This window comes from Castor canadensis, chromosome 12 (genome assembly GCF_047511655.1).
Source record: "Castor canadensis chromosome 12, mCasCan1.hap1v2, whole genome shotgun sequence".
NCBI lineage: Eukaryota > Metazoa > Chordata > Mammalia > Rodentia > Castoridae > Castor > Castor canadensis.
In genome coordinates, this window is record NC_133397.1 from 76,089,467 (window position 1) to 76,115,989 (window position 26,523).

Below are 26,523 nucleotides of genomic sequence, written 5' to 3' on the forward strand. Positions count from 1 at the left end.
CTGCGCACGAACAGCCAGAGCACTGTCGCTCCTCCCTCCAGCTGAGTACGCCTGAAACCGCACGTCCCCTTGGCTTCCCTCCCCCGCAGACTCTGCACCGCCCTCACCCCTTTCCTGTGAGATTCTTCCGCCAAGAGGAAGGGCCCATCTTCGGTCGACAGCCTACACATGTGAAGTGTAACCCAATAGGCACCTACGGCTCTTGGTCTCCTCTTTCAGTTTTATCTGTGAACCACAGCAATTTTCCTCCTGGTCCCAAAGTTGATAACCGAGTTCGCGGGACTCTTTTGCATACCGCCAGGCAAAAAATGGAAAGAATGGGCTGTGGCGGAGGGATCTCCTGCTTGCGTTCTGAGTACTTTAACCTAATGGGGGTCGACCGGGAGTCGGAGGGGGGAGGGGGGAGAAGGGAGGAGGCAGCCAAGGAATTGTTTTTTTCCCTCGCCCCGCCCTCGCAAGGCAGGCCAATTGCAACGGGTCATTTCCCGACAAGCCTCGCCCAGCTCCCGTAAATCAGCCAATGATCAGCGGAAGCGGCTCCATGGGGGCGGGCCCAGGAGGCTGTGCGTGTCTTGTGAGAGCTCTTGAACCAAGTCAGAGCTAGACTCGGCTGGGCGGCTGGGAACGGTGGCGGCCGCTGCGGGTGACTCAGGGAGGCGGGAGGCGGGGTAAGAGCGCCGCGGCCTCGGCCGCGGGGAGAGGAGGAAGAATGGTGAAGGCGTCGAACCCGCGGCCCCGTTGCCCCAGCGCTTTTGCGCAGGCCGGGGCGAGGTTCGCCAGGGGTGCGGAGGCCCGGAAGCGGGGTGCGGGGGCGGGGCAGCGGGGCAAGTGCGGAATCGTGGGCTCGGTCCCTCCCCGCGGGGCCGCCCGGGGCGGGGACCTGGCCGCCTGGGACGGGCCCTCCGCATCGGGGGACCTTTTCTTTCTCTGGATGAGGGTCGAACACTAGAAAATCCACTTGAGCCGCCAGTAATTCTCCACCCCCCCCCTTTACGTTCAGGTTTAAGGTTTTGGAAAAGCGAAACTTGGTGGAGCGAGGGTCACGCGGCGCTTGGGCCCATGTTTTGGGTGGGGGAGGGACCCGGGGGACGGGGAGGCTCGGGTGGGTGAGTGGGGTGCGGGGTCTGCCTGGGGTCGTGTCCTCGGCGCAAGGTTAGGACCACTCCGCTGGCCACTGCCCTGTAGTCTCCTCTCGGCCCCCTCCCACCGGCCGTCCCCATCACATTTTTGTTTTTGTGTTTTTGCAGGGAGGAGCCCTTCCTGCCGGCGTGGAAACCATGGTGCTCACGCTCGGAGAAAGTTGGCCGGTATTGGTGGGGAAGCGATTCCTCAGTCTGTCCGCGGCCGAAGGCAGCGAAGGCGGTCACGACAGCTGGGACGTGGAGCGCGTCGCTGAATGGCCCTGGCTCTCCGGGACCATTCGAGCTGTTTCCCACACCGACGTTACCAAGAAGGATCTGAAGGTAAAACCGTCTCCTGGGCCTTGGCAGCCGGACGTTTTGCAGTTACCTTGGTAACGCGACAGTCAGCTCCCCTCCCTCTCTTTTCTGAAAACGGCGACCAGAAAGTTGGCATCTGATCTGAAGGTGCAGAAAACTAGACCTTGAAAGTCTTTGAAATGGTTGTGTTGAGCCGAGGTGTGTTTGGCCTAGAGCTCTTGGCTGCCTGTGTTTAATAATGAGCTTGGGGTTGTTCAGACACGCTTCATTAATGCCGGCTCTGCCCCACTACGACTGTCTGATTATTTCCCCAAAGGGAGGAGTATTGTTATTGGTTGGGCAAGTGGTTGACGTTTGGAATCATTAAGAATTGAGGGCTAGTGCTTCGAAGTGCTTTCAGAAAGATGATTTTTCGGGTTGGATCAATTTCTTCACTCAGCTTTTGTTTTTTTAATTTTACAACTTGTTAAAAATGAAGAGCGTGAAGGGAGGAGGAGCTTAGTTCTGTTTGGTGTGTTAGGATGGGTACTTGAGGTGTAGTGGGTCAGGGCTGGAGTGGGTTCCTGGTTGTCTGTGGGTGGGTGGGGATATGACCATATATGGAGGTCTGGGGTGGAGCCGCCTCATAGTATTGGAGGAATGGCTTTGAAATACTGCACTTGGGTATTTGGGAGGGAGGGAGAGAAATGGGAACAAGTGCTACCAGTGATTTTTTTTTTTTTTTTAAATCAGAATGACACTCCAGAACCTTTTTCAGTTAGATCTTTTGAAAGGGATGAATTCTGATTGTACTCTTCAATAGAAATATTGGTGTGAAAAGATTGTCTGGAAACAACCAGTGAGGAAGCCATTGAACCAACAAAGACTCCTTTGTGCAAAAACATCTGAAAAAAGATCTCTAACAAAGGCTCCAAAGTGGTGATAACTTGAAGGAAGCTTGTCAGAACAGAAGATATTTCTACCCTGAGTAGTGCATGTGTTTCAGGATCTTTACTTGGTGATCTTTACTTGGTTGTCTGTTAGCTTTTTCATGAAAAACTACTCAAAGGAGGCAAGTTTTAGCATTGACAAGTGAATGTGTGTTGATTTCTGGCACACTTGTTCATTTGAGCACTTTCAGTGTGACAGTGCATGTCCACACCAGTGTGAGTCTGCAGAGGATTATGGAAAAGACATATGTAGTTATATATTTTTAAAACTTCCATTATGTGCCTTGTCTTCATGTTAGAAAGGAAGAGTGACCACTGAGTGCTTACCTTCATGTCAAACATCATGCTGATCACTTAACAGCCATGATCTTATCTAAGCAGTGCTTTGGGATACTGCTATTTGTGCCTAGGATCCCATTCCTAGGAATTGACATACCCTGTATTCTAACCCAGGAAATTTTTACTCCTGAGGTTGCCCTCTTAACCATCATGCCATGTGAGCAAGAGTTGTACCACAAAAGAGCTCCTGCCATACACTCTGTGAGGTTTAGTTTTTCTCCTTCATGCCTGTCATTCTATATCAAGTCAGGTTTTCATGATTATAGAGGTAGTGAGTTGTGCAGGGATAGCCAATCTACATGCTGTAGACTAATAACCTTTCCACATAAAATGGGCTTTGTGTTCTAGATTTCAATCATGGGTGTTGTGATTTATTTCACCTGCCAAGTAAAATATTCTGTAGTACATTTATTTTATCTGATTTGAATAGAAACAGTATTTAAACTTCATAGTCTTTAATTTTTTGGAAGATGACAAGAGATTAGGTGAATTCCTTCCCTTGCAGTGATTGAGGACCTGTTGGTTGAGCTTCAGTTTAACAGGTCCTTAACGTTTGTCCTTTCTCATCTCCCTGTTTCTGTCTCCAGCCTTTGAGGAGGAAATGATACCTTAATTTTCAGAATAAGGAAATACTTTTAGGAAAAGAACTGTCGTTCAGGCTTGCATAATTAACTACTAAGTAGTGGAGGGAAGGTTTGAATACAGGTTTGGCAGGCGTCTTCAGCTTCACTAAGGTGCCTCACATGAAGACGACTGGGATTTCAGTTCAAGAACAACTTTTGTTATGTTGTCTTAACCTGTAGATTTCACAACTCAGCCTTCATGTAAGGTGCATATATACTCACACACTTTTCTCTTTATGATATATTACGATATTCCTTAGTTGAATTACTAAAGACAGTGGCTTAATTTTAGGTACTATGTTGTATTTAACAACAACAAAAAAAAGGATTTTAAAACACTAGAACCAAATTGTTCTATGCAGGAACCAAATAACAGACCGTATTTACATCTGGGCTTAGGGACATTGAGATTTTTGGGAGTAGGGCTGGAGACTGGGATCAATATGAATAAATCAAAATCAGGTGGTATGCAACTGTTCTTTTAGCATTAGTCCAAATACAAATCTGTCTAGACTGCTTGTAGTTGATAGTGAATGGTAATAACAAGGCCAAAGCTGGTTAACTGTTTCACAAGAGAAAGACTTTGTAACAAAGTTACTTTCTTAGAGGACAAAAATATGTCTAGTGGATGATTGCAAAGATGTTAAAGTGAAGACATAGGAACAGTAGGAAATAATGATTAAATGGTTAATGTGTATCAGGTGCTTTATTTAATCCTCACAAGTATCCTATTTGGTAAGATAAATTTTTAGTGTAGGGAATTGAGGTTTGAAGATGTTAAATAACTTGCCCAACTTTGTTTCCAGATTATAATACTAGGCTTTAATTAGAGCACTTTATTTTGCTAGCTTCTTTGTCCCTAACACCTACCTAGAACACTGCTTGGCATGTAATGTATGCTCAGATATTTGAATGAATAAATGAAGGAATTATAAAATCATCTCTACTGTGGGAAAATAGTTTAGAAATAATCTGATGGGACAGTGGTGTTTTCTACATTTAGAACAACAACAGATCTTAATTAGATGTGGTTATAAGGACCTGTTTCATTTTATTTTTATCCTACTCTCTTGTACTTGAGTGTGAAGTTAGTTGCTTCTTAACTGGCTTTATTCACATAGTTAATGCATGCTGGCAATGACTTCTTTCCTCAACATGTCTTTATCTTCCTTTAAACCTATCTTTTCCTTGAGTCGTCTTCCCTTTCTTAATCCTTTGGTGATACCTGTATTTTATCTTCTCTATATGCCATTTTCTACTGTTCTGAGCAGGTGGGTGCTTTGACTAATGTTCAGCATCATTCCATACAATTGAAACTTGAATATTGGTAGATTGTACTGCCAATCAAGCTATATAAAATTAGAAGATCCTTGTTGGCATAGTGGCTCAATTGGTACAGTGCCTGCCTAGCAAGTGTGAGTCCCTGAGTTCAAACCCCAGTACCACAAATAAATAAATAAAATTAGATACTTCTATCATAGTGTAATAAAAACTGTTTATCCTTTATAATTTAATGCTAAACTCTTAAGATTTTAAACAAGGATTTTATTTAGGTATAAGAAGACATGATAAAGCTTGGTGCCAGTGGCTCACGCCTATAATCCTAGCTGTTTGGGAGGCTGCAGTTGGGAGGATCGAGGTTCAAGGCCAGCAGGACAGATAGTGTGTGAGACCCCCCCCATCTCCAGAACGACCAGAGCAAAGTGCACTGATTATTTTGTTGGTTCAAGTGGTAGAGTGCCTATTTTGCAAGCTCAAAGTCCTGAGTTCAAACCCCAGTCACACCAAAGGGGGAAAAAAAAAAAGCATAGTGAATTAATTTCTGAATTTGTGGAGTAGTGAAACTACTGGTATTCTGCATTGTAGAGCTTGGTAAGGAGTTGATAGATAGTTAAAAACGTAACGAAAGATCATGCTGTTCTATGTGTTCCTGCTTTTAAACTTGGAAACATTTTCCTTAGCATTTCTGATGGTTTTCATAATCATAAACTCAGGTAAGATGAGATTGGAAGGTTTTGAGATTAGCTTGATAGATATATTAATTCATATATCGTAAAGATACTTTCCTGGGGAAAATTAACTTGAAATAATCAACTTGAGTTACCTAATAGCTGATCAAGATATTTAATGGGCTGATAAAAAATAACATTTCCAAAATGCTCTAATAAAAGAATAGGAAATTTGGAAAGTGTAGGTAGGAAGTCATAATTAGCCTCTTTTTGACCCTTTTTAGAGTAAGACCGTACAAATAACATCTCTTTGTGGGCCTAGGAAGCATAGGGGAAAGGACACAATAGGAAACTAGATCTGTTAGCTTGTGTGAAGTTGGTCAAGTTACTTTAGTTGCCTTTGAATGTAAGTGCCTTTTTTATAGAAATATCTGAATTTTTTTTTTTTTTGAGAGGGAAGTAGTGGCTTCCTTAAATACAGAACCTCAGACCTCAAAGCACAAATTAAAGATACGATTTTTTTGGTTTTTTGGTTTTTGGTTTGAGTGTATATTTGGTGTTGCAGTTGGAACCCAGGGCCTCATGCATTCTAAGGAAGTATTCTACCCCTGAGCTATATACCCCAGCCACAGGAAGACATACATGGTTTTGATAGGGACTTATAAAAAAGCAAGTTGAAGAAAATCACATTGTATAGTTCTTGAAAGTTACCTTTTTGTGGCTTACACCTGTAATCCTAGCTACTAGGGAGGTGGAGATCAAGAAAATCCCAGTTTGAGGCCAACCTGGGCAAAAAGTTGGCAAGACCCCCATCTCAACTAATAAAAACTGAATGGAGTAGTGCACAACTGTCATCCCAGTTATGCAGGAAGTGTAAATAGGAGGACTATTGTTCAGGCATAAATGCGAGACCCTTTTTAAAAAATAAAGCAAAAATTGCTGGGGATGTGACTCCAAGTGGTAGAGTGCCTGCCTGGTTAGCAAAAGACCTTGAGTTCAAATCCCAGAACTGGGCTGGAGATGCAGCTCAGGCAGTAGAGCACCTACCTGCCTAGCAAGTGTGAAGTCCTGAGTTCAAACCCCAGTATTGCAAAAAAAAAAAAAAAAAAAAAAAGAAAGAAAAAGTTTTTTCAACATAAAGTTAATGTTAATTTTGACCAACACATCCTAATCCTTGAAAGTCATAAACTTAAGATTGTTTACAGAAGTTAAACTTTTTTCCCTAAAAATTGACATAGGAGTAGGGTCCCTATCTGAATTTTGGTTTAGTTTCTCTTAAGCTTTTGATACTGATTTGAAAAGAATTGTGATGTTGCTGTAGCTTTGGGAAACTATATAAGATCTTAATCCTTCATACTTCCTTCCCCCTTGCTGAATAGATATTATATAATCATGTTGAAGACCCTGCTCCTCCACTCCTAACTTAAGTGATAAAGTGATAAGATTTAAATTACCATGGAGATCTTAAAACTATCTATTTGCCCTGTCATTGTAAAAAAATTGCTTAACAATTCAGTGAGCAGAAGGTGTTACTATATTAATATATTCATTTTGAAGCTAGTAAAAACAAGATTCAGAGGGTTTAGTGTTTTGGTTTTTTTTTTGGTGGACTGGGGCCTGAACTCGGGCCTTGAGGCACTCCACCAGCCCTTTTTTTGTGATGGGTTTTTTTGAGATAAGGTTTTGTGAAGTATTTGCCTGAGCTGGCTTTGAACCACAGTCCTCCTGATTTCTGCCTCCTGAGTAGCTAGGATTGTAGGTATGAGCCACCGTTGCCCAATTCAGAGGGTTTAGATTAAAGCCAGGGTTCTTAACCTAGGGTTCAGGTTAGATGGTTTCCTTTCTATGTTCACATATTTTATGCATGTAAAAGTTATTCTAAGAAAGCTTCATGATAGCTGGGATTCAAGCCCAGATCTCTCTTACTCTGAAATTTGTGTATGTTCATCCTTCTTGATAGGTGGGAAAACCGGCACTAGGTTGGGTTTGAGGTTGATGTGAATAGGGAGATAGATGTCTGAGCACCTGGATTCTGTGGCTATGAAGATGGGCAGTCCTTTGTGAAGGACTGTTTGCTTGGTTATAGTGATCAAATATATATATAACTGGGGAAAGCAAATATGAAGTCTTGACACATAGGTATTCACCTATTTGCATTCTGATTTAGAAAGTATTCAAGAATAACTGCGAAGTTTAAAGCCTGCTCTACCAAGAAGATAATGACTTTCCTATGCCAAGTTGCCTGGGAGGTCAGGGATGCACTTTTGTTAGGTAGAAGGGAGTGGGGTGTGTCTTAAATTTAATAATTTTTAAAGATACTCTGCACTCTGGAGAGAGTTTGGGATTGGAGCTAGAGGTGTCAATTGGAAACTCACAGCCTTCTAGGTGGGTGAGAGAAACAGAAGGCAGGAGCCCAATTTAGAAAGAAATGTATTCACTTATTCATTCTAACAAGTATTTGAGTAATGATTAGAAATTGTATACTAGTGATATACAATGATAAGCAAGAGCAGTAACAGACTTTGAGTTACTAAAATTTGTATGTCAGTCACCTACAAATAATGCCAGTTGTGAATAAGCACTAGGAAGAAAAAGTACAAAACTTTGAGCACAGTTCTCAAGGGGATCTGTCTTAGGAGAGAGACTCTTTGGTATCTTTGAGGATAGGATTCTTGAATTAGGTTCTGACAGATGAAAGAAGTTAACTAGTTGATAAACCAAATGTTGAAAAGCAATAGCAGTATGATATCTATGAAATTGTTTACAGATTTGATAGGTAATAGCTTTATTAAATAATCTTGAAATCCAACATGAGAAGCCTCTGTGGTAAGAGGAAGAATTTTAAGTCAAGTAAAAATAGTGATTTTCACATTGAATATTGGAGTTTATTGAGAAGTCTGTTAAAATACAAAAGGCATTAATGAAGATCTAGAATAAATGGAGAGGTAGCATATTTATAATGGTTAAGGGAGATAGGTACTTAAGGTTTTGTGAACAATTCTTACCTTGGTTGCTGCCAGAGACCTACCTTTGGACTGATTTTTATTTATTTATTTTTTTGGTCCTAACATATTCATACAAGTTAAAAGGATTATAGCCTTAGGGTTCAAAGGTATTTTGCATGTCAGAAGCAGAAAGCATCACAATTAATTGGAATACTAATTCCAAGATAGTTTGACTTTCACATGAGAAGTGAGACTGGCTGGGGATGTAGCTCAGTGATAAGTAGAGCACTAGCCTAGCATGCAGGAGCCCTGGGTTCATCTCCACCATGGGGAGTGATTTTAAATTACTCTGGGGTGATTTTAAATTACTTATTTCTGTAATTAGTAAAGACAAAATAGTTTTAGACTGAGAACTTTTAGGTAAATTTCCCAGCTTTACTCATTGAAAGGGATGTTGAAAATGTGCTATATATTAGACTGTCTGCTAAGTCCTTATGTCAGGAATTCAAAAGCAGGTAGTGGTGGGTGGAGGTGGGTAAGCCCATCTGCAGTGTCAACAGAGAGTTACAATGCAATGTGGTGAGTCCTTGTGGATTTTAAATTGATTTCTTAGCTCACATGTCTAATTAACATGTGTAAAACACTTCTGAGTGGGGGTTCTTTGGTTTCTGAGTTTCTCAGAGGGTACTTTGAGGTCACTGGCCCCAGAAGCCCTGGACCTCTCAGCTCAAACTAGTTTGTAGCCAAAGCTCAGTACATGTATGGTTATTTTATTGTGGGCTATGAAGAAAAATAAGGGAACTGGAAAATGGACAGCCCACAGATAGATACAAGCTTCCAGTAGAATAATTACACAAGTAATATTTGTAATCACTTTTGTTAATTGAATCTGGTTTCTTTCTTTTTTTTCAACTTTGTTTATCTAGGTGTGTGTTGAGTTTGATGGGGAATCTTGGAGGAAGAGAAGATGGATAGAAGTCTACAGCCTTCTAAGGAGAGCATTTTTAGTAGAGCATAACTTGGTTTTGGCTGAACGAAAGTCGCCTGAAATTTCTGAGCGAATTACTCAGTGGCCTGCAATAGTGAGTAAAGTTTGGACTTTATTGAACTGATGAGCGTTTCATCCATTTTGGATAAAACAAGGAAAATGTATGTGTAATGTCTGTATTTGGCTCTCTGAGAAACAGTAGTCCATGTATGTGATGAAGTAGAAGACTCCGAGGGTATCTAGGATCTTCTGCCAGCCCTGTTAGGAACTCTATGACTCTGGGCAGGGTTCCATGGCTTTCTAGGTTCTTGTTTTCTTCACTTGAAAAATGGAGATGGAGGTAATTTGGGGAATGTCTATATCAGAGGTTAGAAACTAGCAGTTATATAAACATAAGATCAGAAAACATGAGTGAGTGGCTTACTTTAAAAAATGTGGCAGGTAGATCTAAAAATCTAGATTTCCAGTGTCTTTTTGAAAAAAACAGCAGGATAAGGTGACATTGGGGCCTTGTGGACAATTCCTGTGGTAGCAGTAGGCTACAGCTGAATAGGAGCCATTTCCTGTCTTAAGAGTTTCCAGTCTTGGTTTATGATCTCTAAGGTTCCTTCTGGCTCAGAATGTTTTGGGGCTCTAAAGAAGCTGTAAGTCAGTATATGATTGTGCCTTATCCACATTGTAAGTCTGGTACAGTTAGAGAAAAAGAGCCACTGTGTCTGGAGAGGATAGGTCAGGCTGTATGGAACATAAATTAGGGCTTGAAGGAGAGTTAGGTATGGATAGTTGGGAAGTCTGGGAAGCTGGTTGAGGGCTGAGTAGATTGTGTAGGGGCGTACAATACTGCAAAGTTAAGATTTGTTCATGAATGAGAAGAGCTGCTGGAGATTTTTGAGTAATATAGGATTATGGTTAGAGTTGTAGTTTGTTTGTTTTTTTTTTTCTGACAAGAATTTTCTAAAAACATCCCTGACTTCTCAGAAAAACATACATAGACACAATTTTTTTTTCCATAAATTTTTGGGAAACCATGGATCTGAACACCCATATGTTAATGGGTCCGAAGTGTGTGTCTGGTTTAAATTACTGGGTTTGAGTAAAAATTGTGTGATGTCATGGCTACATAGTAGTTAGGAGATCCTTACAGCAAATAAAAAAGTTAATGGCTTTGTTATTTTCTGTGTGTGAGGTGGGAGGGAATTGCCAGTTCCTGTTTTCAGAATGATGCTGATAGCAGTTACGATGCTAAAACATTTTCTTTTGTTTTAGATGTACAAATCTTTGTTGGACAAAGCTGGTTTGGGATCCATCACTTCTGTTCGATTCCTAGGAGAGCAACAAAGCGTGTTTCTTTCCAAAGATCTTTTGAAACCTATACAGGTAAGACATAGGAATGGTATTAAGCCATAAAAATAGAAATACAAATTCTTTTAACATGAGAAGTAAAATTCTGATTGCTCTTAAGATACCAAATAGAGCAAAGAACACATTCCATCAGGAGTTAGTTAGATAACATCCCTTAATGTTTGTGCTGTCCCTTTGGAGTTGAAAGGAAAAGAGTATTAACTACAGTTAATGGTGTGTGTGTGTGTGTATGAAAGCACATAGGTGATATGAAAAGAACTTTTCAGTTACTGTTCATAGTCTTAGGTTTGTGCATACAACAACACATGTAGGCATATATCTGTTGCAAATTTGTCTACTTGCTAAGATATATTAGTAACATCTAAATGGATATTTGTGTGGCTCATGCTTATTCATAGTCATGCAGGGAGCAACAATTTGAGTTGCCTGATGCAGATTCCCAGCTGCAGTCAAATAAGGTGGATGTTCTGCCTTCTTGTTTCAGCTCTCATGCTGTAAACAGTGTTCTTTTTTCAGCTCATTTACTGTCACATTTTTGTGCTTTTTTGTGTGAGTGATATTTCATTCTTTGTGTGTGTGATATTTCATTGTTTAAAATGCCCCGCAAACTAGTGCTGAAGTGCTGTCTGCTGTTCATAAATCAAGACGGCTATGGTAGGTGTCGTGAAGGAAATACATGTTAGATAAGCTTTGTTCAGACATGAGTTTTATAGTACTTTAGGCCTTGAGTTCAAGTTTAAAATCAGCAATACATTTTAGACAAGGTGTCCTTCAAGAGAATCACACAGAAAACAAGATGGTTATGTATTCATCAGTTGATGAAAATGACCAGAGGTTCCCAGAATCACTGTCATTCTCCCAACAGTAGTTCAGTATTTAGTAATTCAGTGTTTCTGGCAACTTTGACAGAGTGTAACTATTGCAAATAATGAGAATCAACTGTAAACTTTCCAGTTAGTTTGGAAAACTAATCTTTTTAGGCTCCTGTGTTTTACTTACATATGATTCTTAAAAGATGCTGGGAGAGAATAACTGTCTTGGAATAATGTTGATTTTATAGTAGCATTTATCTTTTAGATACCATTTATGAGGTTTATTAATCCCCTGTACCAGCTTCTGTTTTGTGACTTTAGATCTGCTTTGTTTCTGTGTTACGTAGAACTATTAAATCTCTCTATTTGCTTTCAGGCAGTTTGGTATCAGTGGTCATTGGGTTGTTGGACTTGTGTTGGAAAGTCCAAAGCCCTTGCTTTCTCTCTGCTTGTATCTCTTATTTCTATATCCTGGAATTGAGTGAAAACAAGACCTAGAATATGAACTTTATTTTTTTGTTTCAGTAAATGGAACAGAGAAAGATGCTTTCATGTGTTAGTTTCAGGTGAAAGTTACCTTCAGATATTAGGTAGGCATCTTGGTATTTTTCCTGCCTTGGAGGAATGACTTGTACATAGGAACTGTATTACTTTACTGGGTAATAGAGTAGTTTTTACTTCTTAGCATTGTTTCTTGTGTTTACATCACTAACATGTCCAAGTTTTTTAGTTAAAGTAAAACTCTTAGTTTTTTATGAGATTGAAGAAGAAAAATCTAGTAAGTTTTTGTTTTTCTCAGGGAGATGCACTGTGGGCTTATCAGTGTGAATGTTGTAATAACCCTAATGTATAATTAATCAAGGGGGACTATATTAATGATATGCTGTTAACTTTTACTCGAAGATAAAAGTGGTCAAAGTTTAGTTCTTCAGGGCCTTATTTTCTGGATATAAACTATTACATTGAGCTTCTTCTGCATGAAAGTCCATGTTGAAGGGTGTGATTATCCCATGCTTGCTCTAAGTAATGCAGATAGCACCTGAAAAATTATTTGGCATATGCAAAAGTTGGAATTGAAGCTTAAGGTCTGTCTTTAGATTGAATTTGATTTGGTTATCTATTGGTATTGGTATCTGGATCAACTATCTGGCACATTTGATGGGTTCTGAAACCTCCTAGCAGACTAGAATTGTTCTGTCTTATTGGAAAGCTCTATGTGATGCTTTCCATTAATATGTTGTTTCATCTTCTTGTAGGAATTGGAGAATCCACTTAAGGTTTTTGAAACTGTAATAGTAATAAATGAATGAGGAAAAAACCCAAACCTCTGCATGGCCCATTCTGGTCACTGTAGTAGGAATAAGTGAATGAATTAAAAATCCAAACCTTTACATGGTACATTTGGTAATTTTGTGTTTTTATGGAGATTGTAGGTTTATCTGATGTTACTTGACTAAAAAAATGTATTTTTCAAGCATGATCCTCTTCTCTGAGATCAGTTGTTGTTCCCAGTTGGAGAAGTGGGTGAACTATTCTTGGCCACTGTGTATCCTTTTAATAGTGGCAGAAAAGCATGGAGGCCTTCTATTGGAAGGGTTTCTGTGTTTAGCACTGTTTTTTCTTTGCCCTGCTAGAAACAGGGTTTCTGCCCTAGGTTTGGCAGGTTATTACTATTGACAGTTTCTGTATACATTTATCGTAACTGGGTGTGTATACAAAACCAGAAGACTATGGAATAGTGCCAAGAATGGAGCTTGTTGCCAAGAACTGAGTGTTTTAAAAGCTGGCTTACTCTGAAGCCTTAGGCTGTTCATTCATATTTTCTGTTTGGCCTCCCCAACCTTACTTACCTTTTGTAAAGAAGAATGATTTTGGAATGTTAGTTAGATTAAATGAATTTGTGTAAAGTGAATTGTTTGTTAAATTCACTGAAATTGACAGAATACACCTGTCTCTTGTGTATCTTTTCTCCATATCTTTTATCCCTCAGATTTGGATCTATGGTTTCCCCATCCTTAGTGTTTGGGATATAGACTGTTTTCTACTTGGATTGGCCAGCTTAGTTTGCTTATTATTTTTCCATAACCAAAGTTATGTTGTGTTTAAAATTATACCTTGAGCCACTCTTAGTATTTCTCATGCTCTTAGCTTGGGTTGACTTACTTTTTCAGTCTGCCTTAATGCCTGTTAATGTTTGATAGTTTCTGACTTTTTGACCTATTCAGTTCACGGGATTTGGCAGTAGTTTGTTGCTATCAAATGGTTAGTTGATGCACCTTTAACTCATCTGAATAAACCCATTGAAATATATCCATTGGATTTAAACAGCTTTTCTTAATGTGTAATCTTCAATTTTACAGGATGTAAACAGTCTTCGACTTTCCCTTACTGATAATCAGGTTGTCAGTAAAGAATTTCAAGCTTTGATTGTAAAACATTTAGATGAAAGTCATCTTTTGCAAGGTATGTTCGTAAACGTTTGGTGATAGTTCATGAGTTGACCAGTGATTAGCTTATTAGAAGCTAGGAGTTAGCCTTTCTTACTCATTGTTATTCTTCCCCCCTCCTTAGATGCTAGAAATTGGAAATACTTTTAAAAATTAAAAAGGGTTAAAATTCAAAAATAAAAATAACAACAGCGGGGCCGGAGGTGTGGCTCAATTAGTAGAGTGCTTGTCTAACTAATGTGAGGCCCTGATTTCAAACCCCAGTACCACAGGAAGGAAAAAAAAGAGGCTCATGCCTGTAATCCTAGGTAGGTACTTGTGAAGCAGAGATTGGGAGGGTCATAGTTTCAGGCCAGCCCAGGCAAAAAAGTCCATGAGACTCCCATCTCAAGTAATGGCTAGGCACAGTGGCGTGTGCCTGTTATCCTAGCTGGGTGGGAAGCACTAATAAGATCAAGGTCCAGGCTGGCCTGGACATAAGGCAAGACCCTCTCCCAAAGATAGTCCACCCAAAAAGGACTGATGGAGTGGCTCAAGTGGTAGAGAGCTTGCCTAGCAAGCAAGCACAAGGGCCCTGAGTTTAACCTCTAGTTTTGCCAAAAAAAAAAAAAAAAAAAAGAGCAACTATTGTTAACTGAAGGACTTAGTTTAATATGTTCTAAAGTCTCTAAAATTTAGGAAGTTCAGAGGTTATGTGAAACTATAAAAGTAGAGTAGATGCTCACCTACATTTTGAGGTAAAATTTGATTGGAATTTCAGTCATAAAATTGAGAATGCATTTATTTGATAATTCTTATCTTCCTATTTACTGTTACTGAGTTTTTTCACTTAGTTTCACGGTCATAAGTTTTTAAAAATCAAACTTAGCAGTTTTCTTGGGGTTTCTGATAGTACAATGAGTTAATTTTTGAATTGTCTGATATTTCTTGGTCTGATATAACATGATAGAAAAAAATGTAGTGCCATTCTTAAGATAAATCTATAGAAAATGGAGCTTTAAAATAAAAAGTTTACATTTTTCTCTTAGACATTTGTTAAAATGTCTATTTCATGTTTACTTTATAATTCTTTGCTGCATTAAAAAAAAAAAAAGACCAAGGAAAAGATTGTCTTGAATAATGGTGCTGTTGGGAGATAATGCAAATCACTCTAAGAATTCTTTTCTTTTTTAAGGTGATAAGAACTTAGTTGGTTCAGAAGTAAAAATTTATAGCTTGGACCCATCCACTCAGTGGTTTTCAGCAACTGTTGTGAATGGAAACCCAGCATCAAAAACTCTTCAAGTCAACTGTGAGGAGGTAAAGACAATAATAACTGCATGTAGGATAATGGACAGGGCAAGATAACTCTACAAAAGATTTGTGATCTCTTAAGTGCCAAACCATTTCTATATAAAGTGTTAGACCAGAAATAGACATGATTAAGGACTGGATGGTGGGGGGCATGGCTCAATTGCCAGCATAAGGAACTGAGTTCAATTGCCAGTGTTGCAAAAAAAAGAAAAAAAGAATTCAAACCCAAGTACTACAAAAACCAAAAAAAGTAAAAATGATTACAAGTTTTAAAAGCAAATTATTTATAAGGTGTCCTATTGTTGTTAATGGAACTAATTGTCACTATGATCCCAAGTATTTGTAAATTTTTTAGTATCTTTGTTTTATTTTTTAAGATTCCAGCACTAAAAATTGTCGATCCATCACTGATTCATGTTGAAGTTGTACATGATAACTTTGTGACATGTGGTAAGATACATTGTTTGTTTAAAATCTTTCTTTTCCTTCCCTTCCTTTCCTTGTTTCCGTTAATAAAAACAAGGAAGCTAACTTAACCTATTTTTATATATTATAGGTAGTTCTACAAGAATTGGAGCTGTGAAACGCAAGTCTTCTGAGAATAATGGAAACTTGGTTTCCAAACAAGCAAAAGCTTGTGCTGAGGTAACCTTAATTTATTTTTGTCACTTGGTTGAAGTTTTCTTTAATAATGCATGGCCAGTCTTTTTAGTAGTTACAGAGCTGTTTGTTCCGCCCTTCTGTGCTGTCTTGTCTGTTCTTTATTGCAAGTTCCAGATCTTGGCTATAATTTCTGCACTCAAGCAGATGGAGATAATATAAATTTCTGGTTCACTATTTTTTGTGTAAAAGATTCATATTGTGGTATTTGATGTAAATTCTCAATAGATGTGACAATTTTACCAGATGGAGGTATTTTAGAAGATAAATTGAGTTGTATGTGTTAAATTGGAAGAATGCCTGGCATGAGAAGAGAGGAAGAACCTTAGAGTTCTGAGTAGGTTGGGTATTGAAATAGGACACTCACCCCTCGGTAACAAGGAATTTTCATTGGTCATTTATGATTAGGTATATGAATGTCCTAGTTTTTCAAAGGAAATGGTTGATTTGCCATTATTAATTTTGGCCCAGGAAAATACAGGCTTCTGTGAATACTACATGGTTTCAGTTACCAGATTTAATTCTCTTCAATTATAGTTGCTATTTTTTACCTTCAATTATAGTTACTATTGTTTCTTTAAGAAATTTAAGACCGTCTCTGCTTTTGTCATTAAGATCTGTTATAGTACAAATAACTTTTACAACTTAGGAATCCAAATGTGCTTGGGTAGCGTGGATAGTTTTCTGTATTATAATTATCAAAAACACCTTTATGATGCTCTGCTTCAGGTTGGAGTTTAGAATTTTAAAATTGATCAGCCCGATATTGATAAAACTATTGACAGCATTCGAGAGGGAATCTTGAGTTCTGGAGGAACAAGGCAAGGAGAAACAGCATGGCGAGTGGCTAGGGTCAATGAATGAATCCAGGGTTCTGGATCAAGACCAGACTAGACTACAGCATTGACTAAAACCAAAGCAAGCACCGTGCTACACAAATGTTAAGAGTCTAGCTGGGATGGCTGACTGCCTTTGCTGAGCTTTTTAATCTATGTATAGGCAAAGGAACTTTGATACTTGGTCAAAAGTTCATGAACCAAGGTGTCTACAGCTTCTGTTTTCCTTCCGAGAGCATAGGATTGACCTCTTGGATAGAGGCTTAGGTTCAGGAAAGAATGAAATTGTCATTATGGAAATTAGTATTATTTTGTCTCATTTTTGCCTTAAATTTACAAAGTAATTTTAAACCAAGAAATCAGAAATTTTGAGCATTTGCTGTGTACTAGACATATAGTCCTGGAGACTGAGTGGTGTCTAGAATTCTCGTCTCAAAGAACCCATAGTTTAGAGAGGGAGATAGATTCCCAGAAAATCCCACAAATTCTGAGTGTCCTGAACAGGAACTGTACAAGTGCCTTGGGAAACAGCCTGGGCAAAAGCTCTCAGAGAAAGAACATGTCCCATTTGCTGAAGGGCAAGTGTTTCAGAGCAGCTAGAGCATAGGACACATGGGAGTAGAGACAAGCATGGTCAGAGGTGGAAAGGAAGTCTGGGTTTGATCTTGTAAGTGGATATAAGGTTGTTTGAAGTGTTCAGGGGTTTTAAATTCAGGAGATTGACTTTAGATTTGTAGATAATGGATGAGGGAAGGAGGAAGGAGGTGAAAATAGAAACAAGGGCACTGGTTAGGTTAGTCTACCACAAATGGGCATAAAATGAGGCAATGAACTAAGGAGATGGAGAGCTATTTAGGAGGTGGCACTAATTTGGGTTGGTGGAAGACTAGATGTTAGGCCTGAGAAAGTAGGGGAATCTGCCTAATGAAGTGGATAGAACAAATGAAATGTCTGTTTCCTAGAACACAGCAGTTCTAGTATGAAAGCACAAGTGATGTGGTCAGGTGATCACTTATGGTATTAAGTACTCTCCGAATATAGAGAGGGGCTGAACTGGCAGGAGTAGGGATCCCTCCCTGTTATAGAAAATAATGGACAGTAAGGCTCTGGGGAGGTAATGTAGTAAGAACTATAAAGAGAATGTCAAGCAAGTGATTATTGCATTTTAGAGTTAACTTAGAGAAGAGGTTGCCAGGTAACCTACAGTGTTGCTAGAAACTGAGAAAGTGGGTAGAATTACAATGTATCTGTCTGGTTTGACATTGGAGAAATCCTTACCAATCTAGGGTAGAGGCCAGTAAAGGCCAGTTTGAATGGGTATTGTCTGTCATGGAAAATGCATTAGTGTAAATAGATGGAGGTGTGATGAAAAAGACATGCAAGGTGTTGGGTTAGGGAAGGGGTCAGAAAATAGGAATGTCATACCTTGTTTGGATAGTGGAGGAATCAACCTGGAATGCTGACAGAACTGAGATTGGTGGGGACTTATTGAAGGAGGGCGCAAGTTCTTCAGTGTTGAGTTTATCAGTGATAGGAAAGGTGATCAAGCAAGAAAATTTATACATTTCAAGGAGGTGCTTGTAAGATGTGATGAAATGTATATATATAATGAGGTCCCCTGCCTGACTCAAACTCTTGTAGGGCAGGGAACATGAGTTTATAAAAAAAATTTTCTGAGCATGTTGTCCACATTATTGACGCTCAGTAACTTTGTATGCTATTGAACTGATTGTTGGCTGCAAAAGAAACTATTCACAGAATAAGCCTGAACTTTGGCATGTAGATAAATCCATTAACCTCTGCACCAAAAATGAGAAACTAAATTCCATGTTTTAAAAATGTCTGTTTTAGCTTTTAAACTTTGTATGAGTCATCTTATTCTAAAGGAAGTTGGAGGTGGCAGATCTTTACCTATGTTTTAGAAGTTTGACTTTGATTATTTTAAAGTTTTTGGTTAAAAATCTAGACGTCTATAATAAAGAAAATATCACTTATAATTGTGCTTCTCAGGGACTCAGTTCACATTTTGGAATACTTTCCTCCTTAATCTTTTTTTTTTCTTATATATTATGGAGGCTTGGGTCTTGTTTGTTTGTCTTTTAAAACCAAAGACCATACTGTTTTGTAGCCTCCACGATTTCCTTGTGACTATTTTTCCATATCATTATTCCTTTTCATTCTGGTTGATTCTTGTAATAAGCAAGTTTTGAAAGCACTGGCCTGATCTAGATTTCAAGAGGACTGAAGAGGGGAAGGAAGCAGGGGGAAAAGAAAGACAGTTAATTTAAATGTGAGTGAAAGGTGAGTACAGTACCACTCTGGGCGCAGTTCTCCCTGTGCTTGCACTTTCCAGATGTGCTGAGCTGACACAGGGTTTGCTTGTAGAATGACTTTTGAAAGAGGAGTTTGGGTTAGGTAGGCAAGATCCTTGATTGCCTTGTGGTTAAGATAATCCTGTTTGCCAGTGACATCTGGCTCCTTGAAGGTCTTCTCTGCCTAGCAGACTTTTCCTCAGAGTTATGACATTGCTTGGTTAATTGGGAAAGAGTCTGCTGAGGAGTGTTGAGCCAGCAGTGACCTTTTTAGAGTACTGTCGTACACTCAATTATATTATCTCCGTCTGCTGGCAGGGAGGAACTATTGCCATGACTGGTATAGAAGACCTTCAGGGAAAACTCTTCAGGTAAGAAGAAACTTTGACCTTGTCAAGTCAGAGGCCAGTGCAAAAGTGTGCACATGAAGATGGGTTTGGGAATCAGGAGTCCTATCTTTGTTAAGCTAAACCTTAGGAACGTTACAGAGGAATATGTTTCAGTTTCTTAAAGAAAAAGTACCCTGAATTATGCTCATTCTGTCACATAACTGAGAACATTTTTATAATAATTTCTGCTTTAAGAATAGCTGATCTCTAAAATTGATTTTACTGTGGGCCAACCACTATGTTAAGCACAACCCTATAAAGTGTGCTTTGGTAGTCTCACATTTGGTAGTAATGTGCTAGCAAGTGTCAGAGACTGAATTCAAGTTGTCTGACACCATAATCCATTGCTTTTACCCACTGTGCTATTGTGACCGCTACTCCCCAAACCCTTTCATTGGTATGGTGAATCATCATCATAAAGGCAGATTCCTCCTTTCCTTCCCTCTATCCCTTCTTCCAGTGATTATTTACTGAATATTTGATATGTAGGAGACAGTGATCTACAGTGGTGAGCATTACTACTGCCTGTCTTTTCAGGTAACTCAAGACTTACTTGTTTATAGCTACCTAAAAAAAAAAAAAAGGAAGTACTAACTATGTCCATTCATTCATACATTCATTCCACTACTCTTCATTTATGGAGCATCTGCCATATGTCTGACTTGATGAGGTCAGACAGTGGGCACAGAAGCAGGGCCTCTGCCCATATGGAGTGTGGAGTGTACATTCCATTGTGAGGAGACTGACAATAACTAAGTAGAAGGTACTTTCCTGCTTTGACAAGTGCTATGAAAGATGTAAACATAGAAATCTGATAAAAAGTAAGGGGGTGGCTGGTGGGACACGAGTTTGAAACAAGTAGTCAGGGATGCTGAGGAGGTGACAGTTTGAGCAAAATTGAGAGTGAGTGAATGGAAGCCACTGAAAACTTCACAGGCAGAAGAAATAGCAAGTAAAAAGGCCAGGTTAGAAAGGGCTTAGAATGTTTGAGGTTCAGAGAGGAAGCCAGTGTAATTGGAGTACTGTGAGCAAGGCTGGGTGGATGGAGGAGTTGGCAGAACCTGGACCACATGGGATTCTTGTAGGCAATGGAGTGCTGTGGTCTTAACTTGATTTATGTTTTATAAAGGTTGCTCTGTAGTAGAATAAATTTTGGACAGGAAACAGAGAATTAGGAGGAATGGAAGGAAGTCATGCAAGTTTGGAGATGTGCAGTCTATGAGAGAGATGGTGGTAGTGGTGGCATGGAAAGAAATGAATAGATTCAGGGAATACTTTGAAAATAGATGTAGGATTTATTGATTCATTGAATGGATGTGGGAAATGAGAGAGGTGGAGAGTTTTTTTTACTTGAGCAGCTTGATGGACATTATATAGAGTAAAAATTTATGTATATGTTTATAATCTAAATTTCGTAAGTAGTTGCTCTCAGAGTATTTAAGGATAGGTGCTAGTGCAAGTAAAACTTGAAGAAGCATTGTGTAATGATTTGGCAATTAAACTTTGTGAAACTAAACTTTTAGTAGGTGATTACCAGAGAATTATAAAATTGTATAGTCAAAAGGGACTCTAAGAGAAAAGCTTCACTTCACTTAAAGGATTGGGAAACAGGCCCAGAAAGGTAAAGTTGACTGTCCCAGGGGTATAGTCAAACTCCACTCTTCCCCCCCAAAAATAAAAAACTAAAAAAATACACCTTCTAGATAGCACTAAGCTAATAACCAAAATCAAGTTAACAGAAATAGTATAATGCATGATTGGATAGTTTAGACTTAAAAATAGTTTCAAGGCTGAATGTGGTGGTATATATCTGTAATCCTAGCTACTGGGGAGAGACGTGGATCATCACCTGGGGCAAAAACTAGGGAGATCCTTTCTGAAAACTAAAGACAAAAAACTGGGGTTCTGATGCAAGTGGTAGAGCACTTGCCTAGCAAGTTTGAGGCTCTGAGTTCAGTCCCCATTACTACCCCCCCCCCCAAAAAGTTTAAAACTAAGAGAATTTGATAGTGATTAAATTCTTATTTTTCAAGTGTTTCTACTTAGCTTGTATTGCATAGTCTTTTCAAGGCTACCAGAATAAATTTCTGAGAAAAAGATTGGTGAGAAGATAATGTAAAATATATTCAGAATTATCAGGTTTTAAAAACTTAAGGAAAAATTCTACATCAGATTTTAGAAGTTAATTACTAGACAATGAAGAAGCTTAAAGAATGTTTCATTTAATTTAGATTTGGGGCAGAGCAAATGTAACAGTCATTGTGGTTTGATAAAGATGACTGAGAAAGGCATATGACTTAAACACAGATGAAGAACATAGTAAAGATGGGTAGATTGATTTTACGTGGTTTGGCCATAAAATAGTTGTCTTGAGTTTATCTTTTCCTTCTTTTTCATGGTGGAAAGTTTTATTTTTTTGTGGATAGTATAAGCTGTAAGAAGTAGATCTGATACTTATATTTTTGTGAAGGTAAAATTACATGATAAGGGAAGAGGAAAGATGTCCCAGCTTTGTCCATAGGCCTGTCATGACTTAATATTTTTTCACCTTGGGAAAAAGTCACCTTTTTGACTTGATGAGCCCCATAAGAGCAAGAACCGTACATTAATCTTTATTGCATTGCAAAGGCTTATCATGGTACCCAGTAGTTACCACTGCCTACAAGAGTCCTATGTGGTCTGGTCTCCTGCCAATCTACGCAGTAAGTGCGTGGTGGGCACTCAAGTCAAGATGAATGCATGTGAAGCTGCCACCATTGAAACTGTCATTTAAAAGTTCACTTGTGTGCATTATATTATTAAAGTAACTGCCACATATCTGTGTTTTCCTTGTATAATGATAGGTCTGGGAAAGATCAGCTTATGATCTTTTATAGACATTCTTGAGTTCTGTGAAAAACTGGAGTGATTTATTTACAGCCTTCAGAGTCCTTAATTTTGTGATTTATCACTTGTTTACTGTGCTGGTCTTTTACTTGACAATGATATTGTGCTTGTTTAGTATGAAACCAAGCAGATTATCTTGAATTTTGTTAGCACTTCATAATTTCCCAACTAGGGACTTTCTTTTAAATGTCTGTTGGTTTGGTATCTTTTAGGCTTCTCCCAGTATGTGTCCTGTACAGTCTGTTCCCACAACAGTTTTTAAGGAGATTCTGCTTGGCTGTACTGCAGCAACTCCACCTAGTAAGGACCCAAGGCAGCAAAGTACTCCCCAGGCTGCTAATTCTCCACCTAATCTTGGAGCAAAAATTCCTCAAGGGTAAGTAGTACTGTGCTAAAAGATGCTTCATCCTAATAATAAAATTTTACTCCTGGTTCATTGTATCTATCTTAGATTGTATAGGAAAGTTTTTTATAGGAGTTTCCAAGAGAAGAGAGTGATCAGGTGCCTTCAGAGGTGAAAAGTATAGAAGGAACATGGAGTAACAGAAAATTGTACAAAGGTGAAGGGCACATGCTTTTTTGACTTGCTGATACAGTGAGAAGGATCAATCACTACAGACATTTATAGACTAGATGTCTTGCTTTTGAGGAAGAGGGAACAGATTGGTTATATGTGGGAGACTTGAGATAAGTAGGAGTGTGGAAGAGAGAGATGTGGTTACAGTGAGGGTTAACCTAGATATGAGTTGACCCCATGTATAGGTAAGAAATGTGGTAGTAGAAGAGATTCTAAGAATAGGTACAAAGAAGCAGTAGCTTTACCTAGTTTGCAGGTGAAGAAAAAAAGTAAGAAATGTAAAGCTTAATAAGAGGTTTTAAAGTGGGTGTAAGGTTGAGGGAGGGGGTGGTGGCTTGTATGGCAGTTGATAAAGATATGGGTCAGAGAGACTTGTGTAGAAAAGTCAGTTTGGAAAACTGCAAAAAAGGTGGAAGAGGGTTGAGCACATTGGTTCACTGGGAGAAAAGTGGGTGTTCTTTGATGGATCTTGGAGGATGGTCAAGCAGTCTTCAAAATGAGAAAGAGAGAACAGTAGGAAGTGTGATATCCAAGCAAAGATTGTAATCTGAATGTTTAATCATTGAGAAATTCTTCTCTGGAATGAAATCCTATGTTAGAAGCAGGAAAAAAGAAATATATTAGAAATAAAAACTTTGTTTTGCTGGGCAAAAAGGTATAGGATGGGCTGGTGGTATGGCTCAAGTGGTAGAGCACCTACTTAGCAAGTGTGAGGCCCTGAGTTCAAGACCCAGTACTGTAGAAAAACAAAACAAAACAAAAGATTTTTTTAAAAAAAAGCTATAGGATGAATTTTTGAGAAACAAAAATTCTTCCAGGATATCCCTAGTAAAATATGGGGGAAAATAATAATTCTGTGCACAAGCAGGTAAACAGCTATTCGATTTGCTTTAAATCGTAACCACTCCTGGTTACATATAATTTATAGCAGGACAAGGTTTTGTGCTGTTGGTAATTTGTAGCTTTTTTCTGGGGGTGAGGGTGTGTGTTACTGGGGGTTGAACTTAGGGTTTTGCACTTGCTAGGCAGGCGGTCTACTGCTTGAGTCACACCTCCAGCCCTTTTTGTTCTGGTTATTTCTGAGCTAGGGTTTCACTTTTTTACTCACCATGACCCTCCTATTTTAAACTTCCTACTGTAGCTGGGATGACAGGTGCACACCACCCTGCCCAGCTTTTTTCTGTTGCAGCAGAGTCTCAGACTTCTTTGCCTGGGCTGGTCTGGAACTGCAGTCCTCCCAATCTCATCCTATCATGATCTCAGCCTCTCATTAAGCTAGGATGACAGGTGTGCCACTGTGTCCAGCTATTGGTTGAGATGGGGTCTCAGGAATATTTTTTGCCCATGTTAGCGTTGAGCCATGATCCTCCTCATCTCACCATCCAAAATAAGTAGGATTACAGGTGTGAGCCACTGGTACCTGCCTGTAGTTAATATTTAATTTAACTTGTTTTTTGGAAATATCTTTAGAGGAATTTCTAATATATGAAGTTTAATTTTTTTTTTTTGTCTTGACCATTTGTCTACCATGAGATTGACTTTCCAAGGCTTGGGAAGTAATGAGGATACTAATTTTATCTTTTAAATTTAAATCTAACTTTCGTTACATAAGAAAAGAGAGCTCAGCACAGGTTTCTCTGAAATTTAAAAGGAGAGAGAAAAGAAACTTTCATAATTAGCCCAGCCTAGGCTTTAAATTTTGACACTTTGAAAACCATGGGGCTGCTGCTTTTTTTTTGACCATTGCATCTACTCCAGATTCTATCTTCCTTCTTCTGGGACTGCAGATAATTCTCTGCTGATTATTCCCACTGACCATTTTTACTGTATCAGTCTCTGATCCTCTCTTTCCTTCTTTTCCATTTTTATTAGGGTACATTCATTGTATAGGGGGAATCTTATATTGTACACTGGTTAGATGCCCCCACCATCCTCCCCTCAAACCCTTCCCACTTCACTTAAAGCAATTGCAAGAGGGTTCATCATTCTATTTTGTATATGTATCAACCATATTACCTCACTTTCATCTCCTCTGTTCATCCTCCTCCCTCTCACAAGTTACCCCACACACTCACTGTGCCTATTGTATAGTCCTGTCTTTCATTATTAATTCCAAAGTCAGTGTTCAAAGGGGTTTCTCAGAGTATCCCTGCTGTAAGTGTACTTTATTGTGTAGTGCCTTCTATTACTCTCCCTTATCCCTTCTCTCCACCCCCACATTATTCAACAGCTTTCAATACGTATCATTACATGTTCTACCTGCACAGATATGATGTATTTCAGTATTGTCAACTCTCTATCCTTCTCTTTTTCTTTCTTTCCTCCCATAGAGTTTTTAGTGTTATATATACATATATATATATTTTGTGGGGTTTTTTGGTGGTATTGGGATTTGAACTTAGGGTTTCACACTTGCTAGGCAGGTGTTAAACCACTTGAGCCATTCCTCCAGCCCACTACTGAGCTTCCCACTTGCTGTGTATATTTTTTGGTTGGTTCTTTATGACATTAAGTTTGTTTTGAGGGAAAGCTAAGGTTCATTGTGCTGTAAGAAGTAGAACTAACCTTAGTAGTTTAGGCTTTATGAGAACATGCTGATAGAGTTTAGGGTTGTACTTTTTGTGAATGTGTAAGATACTTTCACAGAGCCATTGATTGATAACTCTTGACTCTAGCTCACAGAAACCTATCCTACATTCTCTATTATAAGCTGTTTTTTTTCCTCTTTTTTTTAAAAAAAAAATTATTTTTGCATGGTAAGTGAGATAAACTAAGACCTGGATGCTTCTTTTCCATATTATGTTTTCCAGATGTCATAAGCAGAGTTTACCAGAAGAACTTCCTTCCTGTCAAAACACAAAGCCTGAACTATCAAGAACAAAACCAGATGTTGTGTGTAAAGCAGGGTTGCTGTCTTCAAAGTCTTCTCAGGTTGAAATTGCAGAGTTGAAAATTATGAATGAACCCAAAGGTAGTTGTATCCAGCCTAGGACAAACACTGATCAGGAAAACAGATTGGAACCTGTTCCACAGCAAGTGACTGGCCTTCCTCATGAGTGCTCAACTACAAAGGCTTCTTCAAAGGCAGAATTGGAAACTGCCAGTACTCCTGAACTACAGAGGCATCTAGAACATGCACCTTCCACATCTGATGTCCTTTCAAATAAGCCAGAAGTGAAAGCAAGTGTCAATGCTGATAGCTCTAATAGTTGTGCAGAGAAAAAGGTAGCACCTTCAACTTTAAGTTGCCGGTCACAGAATTTAAAGGAAACATCAATGAAAGTAGATAATGAAAGCTGTTGTACCAGAAGCAACAATAAAATCCAGAATGGTAAGTGTTTCTAAATATCTTTACTGGTAGAAGGTGTAAGAGATTGTGTGTGTGTGTGTGTGTCTGTGTGTGTGTTTCTTGGTCTATGATAAAATAACATGAAAATGACTTTGTAGAAAAAAGTTCAAGACTTTGTATTACACAAATGAATTCATGCCAACAGTTTTACCTTTCCCTGTGAGTTTTTGCAGGTATTCCTTAACATTTTAAAACTGTAAGGATTCCATTATATTTGTTTATGACTTAATTGATTCCTATTAAGCAGATAATTAGATTGTTCCCAAGTTTTGATTGTAAGAAAATATTTTTTGAAACAAAATCTAAGGTGATCTAGTGCTTTATCTTCAGACTCCCACTGTTCTGTAGTGTCCAGATTGGAGTGGCAGAGGTGACATTTTATGTTCAC

General features: G+C 38.8%; 1 protein-coding gene across 5 annotated transcripts in view; it reads left to right on the forward strand.

Annotated features, from left to right (window-relative positions):
* Positions 1–551: 551 nt before the first annotated feature.
* The window catches only part of Kdm3a (lysine demethylase 3A), a 51,138-nt gene continuing 25,166 nt past the window's right edge, over positions 552–26,523 (forward strand). The window contains exons 1-10 of one of the 5 annotated variants that reach the window (XM_020178376.2): positions 552–643; positions 1,248–1,463; positions 9,151–9,306; positions 10,479–10,589; positions 13,747–13,849; positions 15,008–15,132; positions 15,504–15,576; positions 15,683–15,771; positions 22,422–22,585; positions 25,597–26,117. In XM_020178376.2, coding sequence (XP_020033965.1) covers positions 1,278–1,463; positions 9,151–9,306; positions 10,479–10,589; positions 13,747–13,849; positions 15,008–15,132; positions 15,504–15,576; positions 15,683–15,771; positions 22,422–22,585; positions 25,597–26,117 — 1,528 coding nt within the window. In that variant the 5' untranslated portion in view covers positions 552–643; positions 1,248–1,277. Of the gene's footprint in view, positions 669–761; positions 783–838; positions 970–1,247; positions 1,464–9,150; positions 9,307–10,478; positions 10,590–13,746; positions 13,850–15,007; positions 15,133–15,503; positions 15,577–15,682; positions 15,772–19,252; positions 19,306–22,421; positions 22,586–25,596; positions 26,118–26,523 lie in introns of those variants that run through there. The other 4 variants (XM_020178375.2, XM_074050143.1, XM_020178379.2 and 1 more) reach the window with 4 other exon arrangements.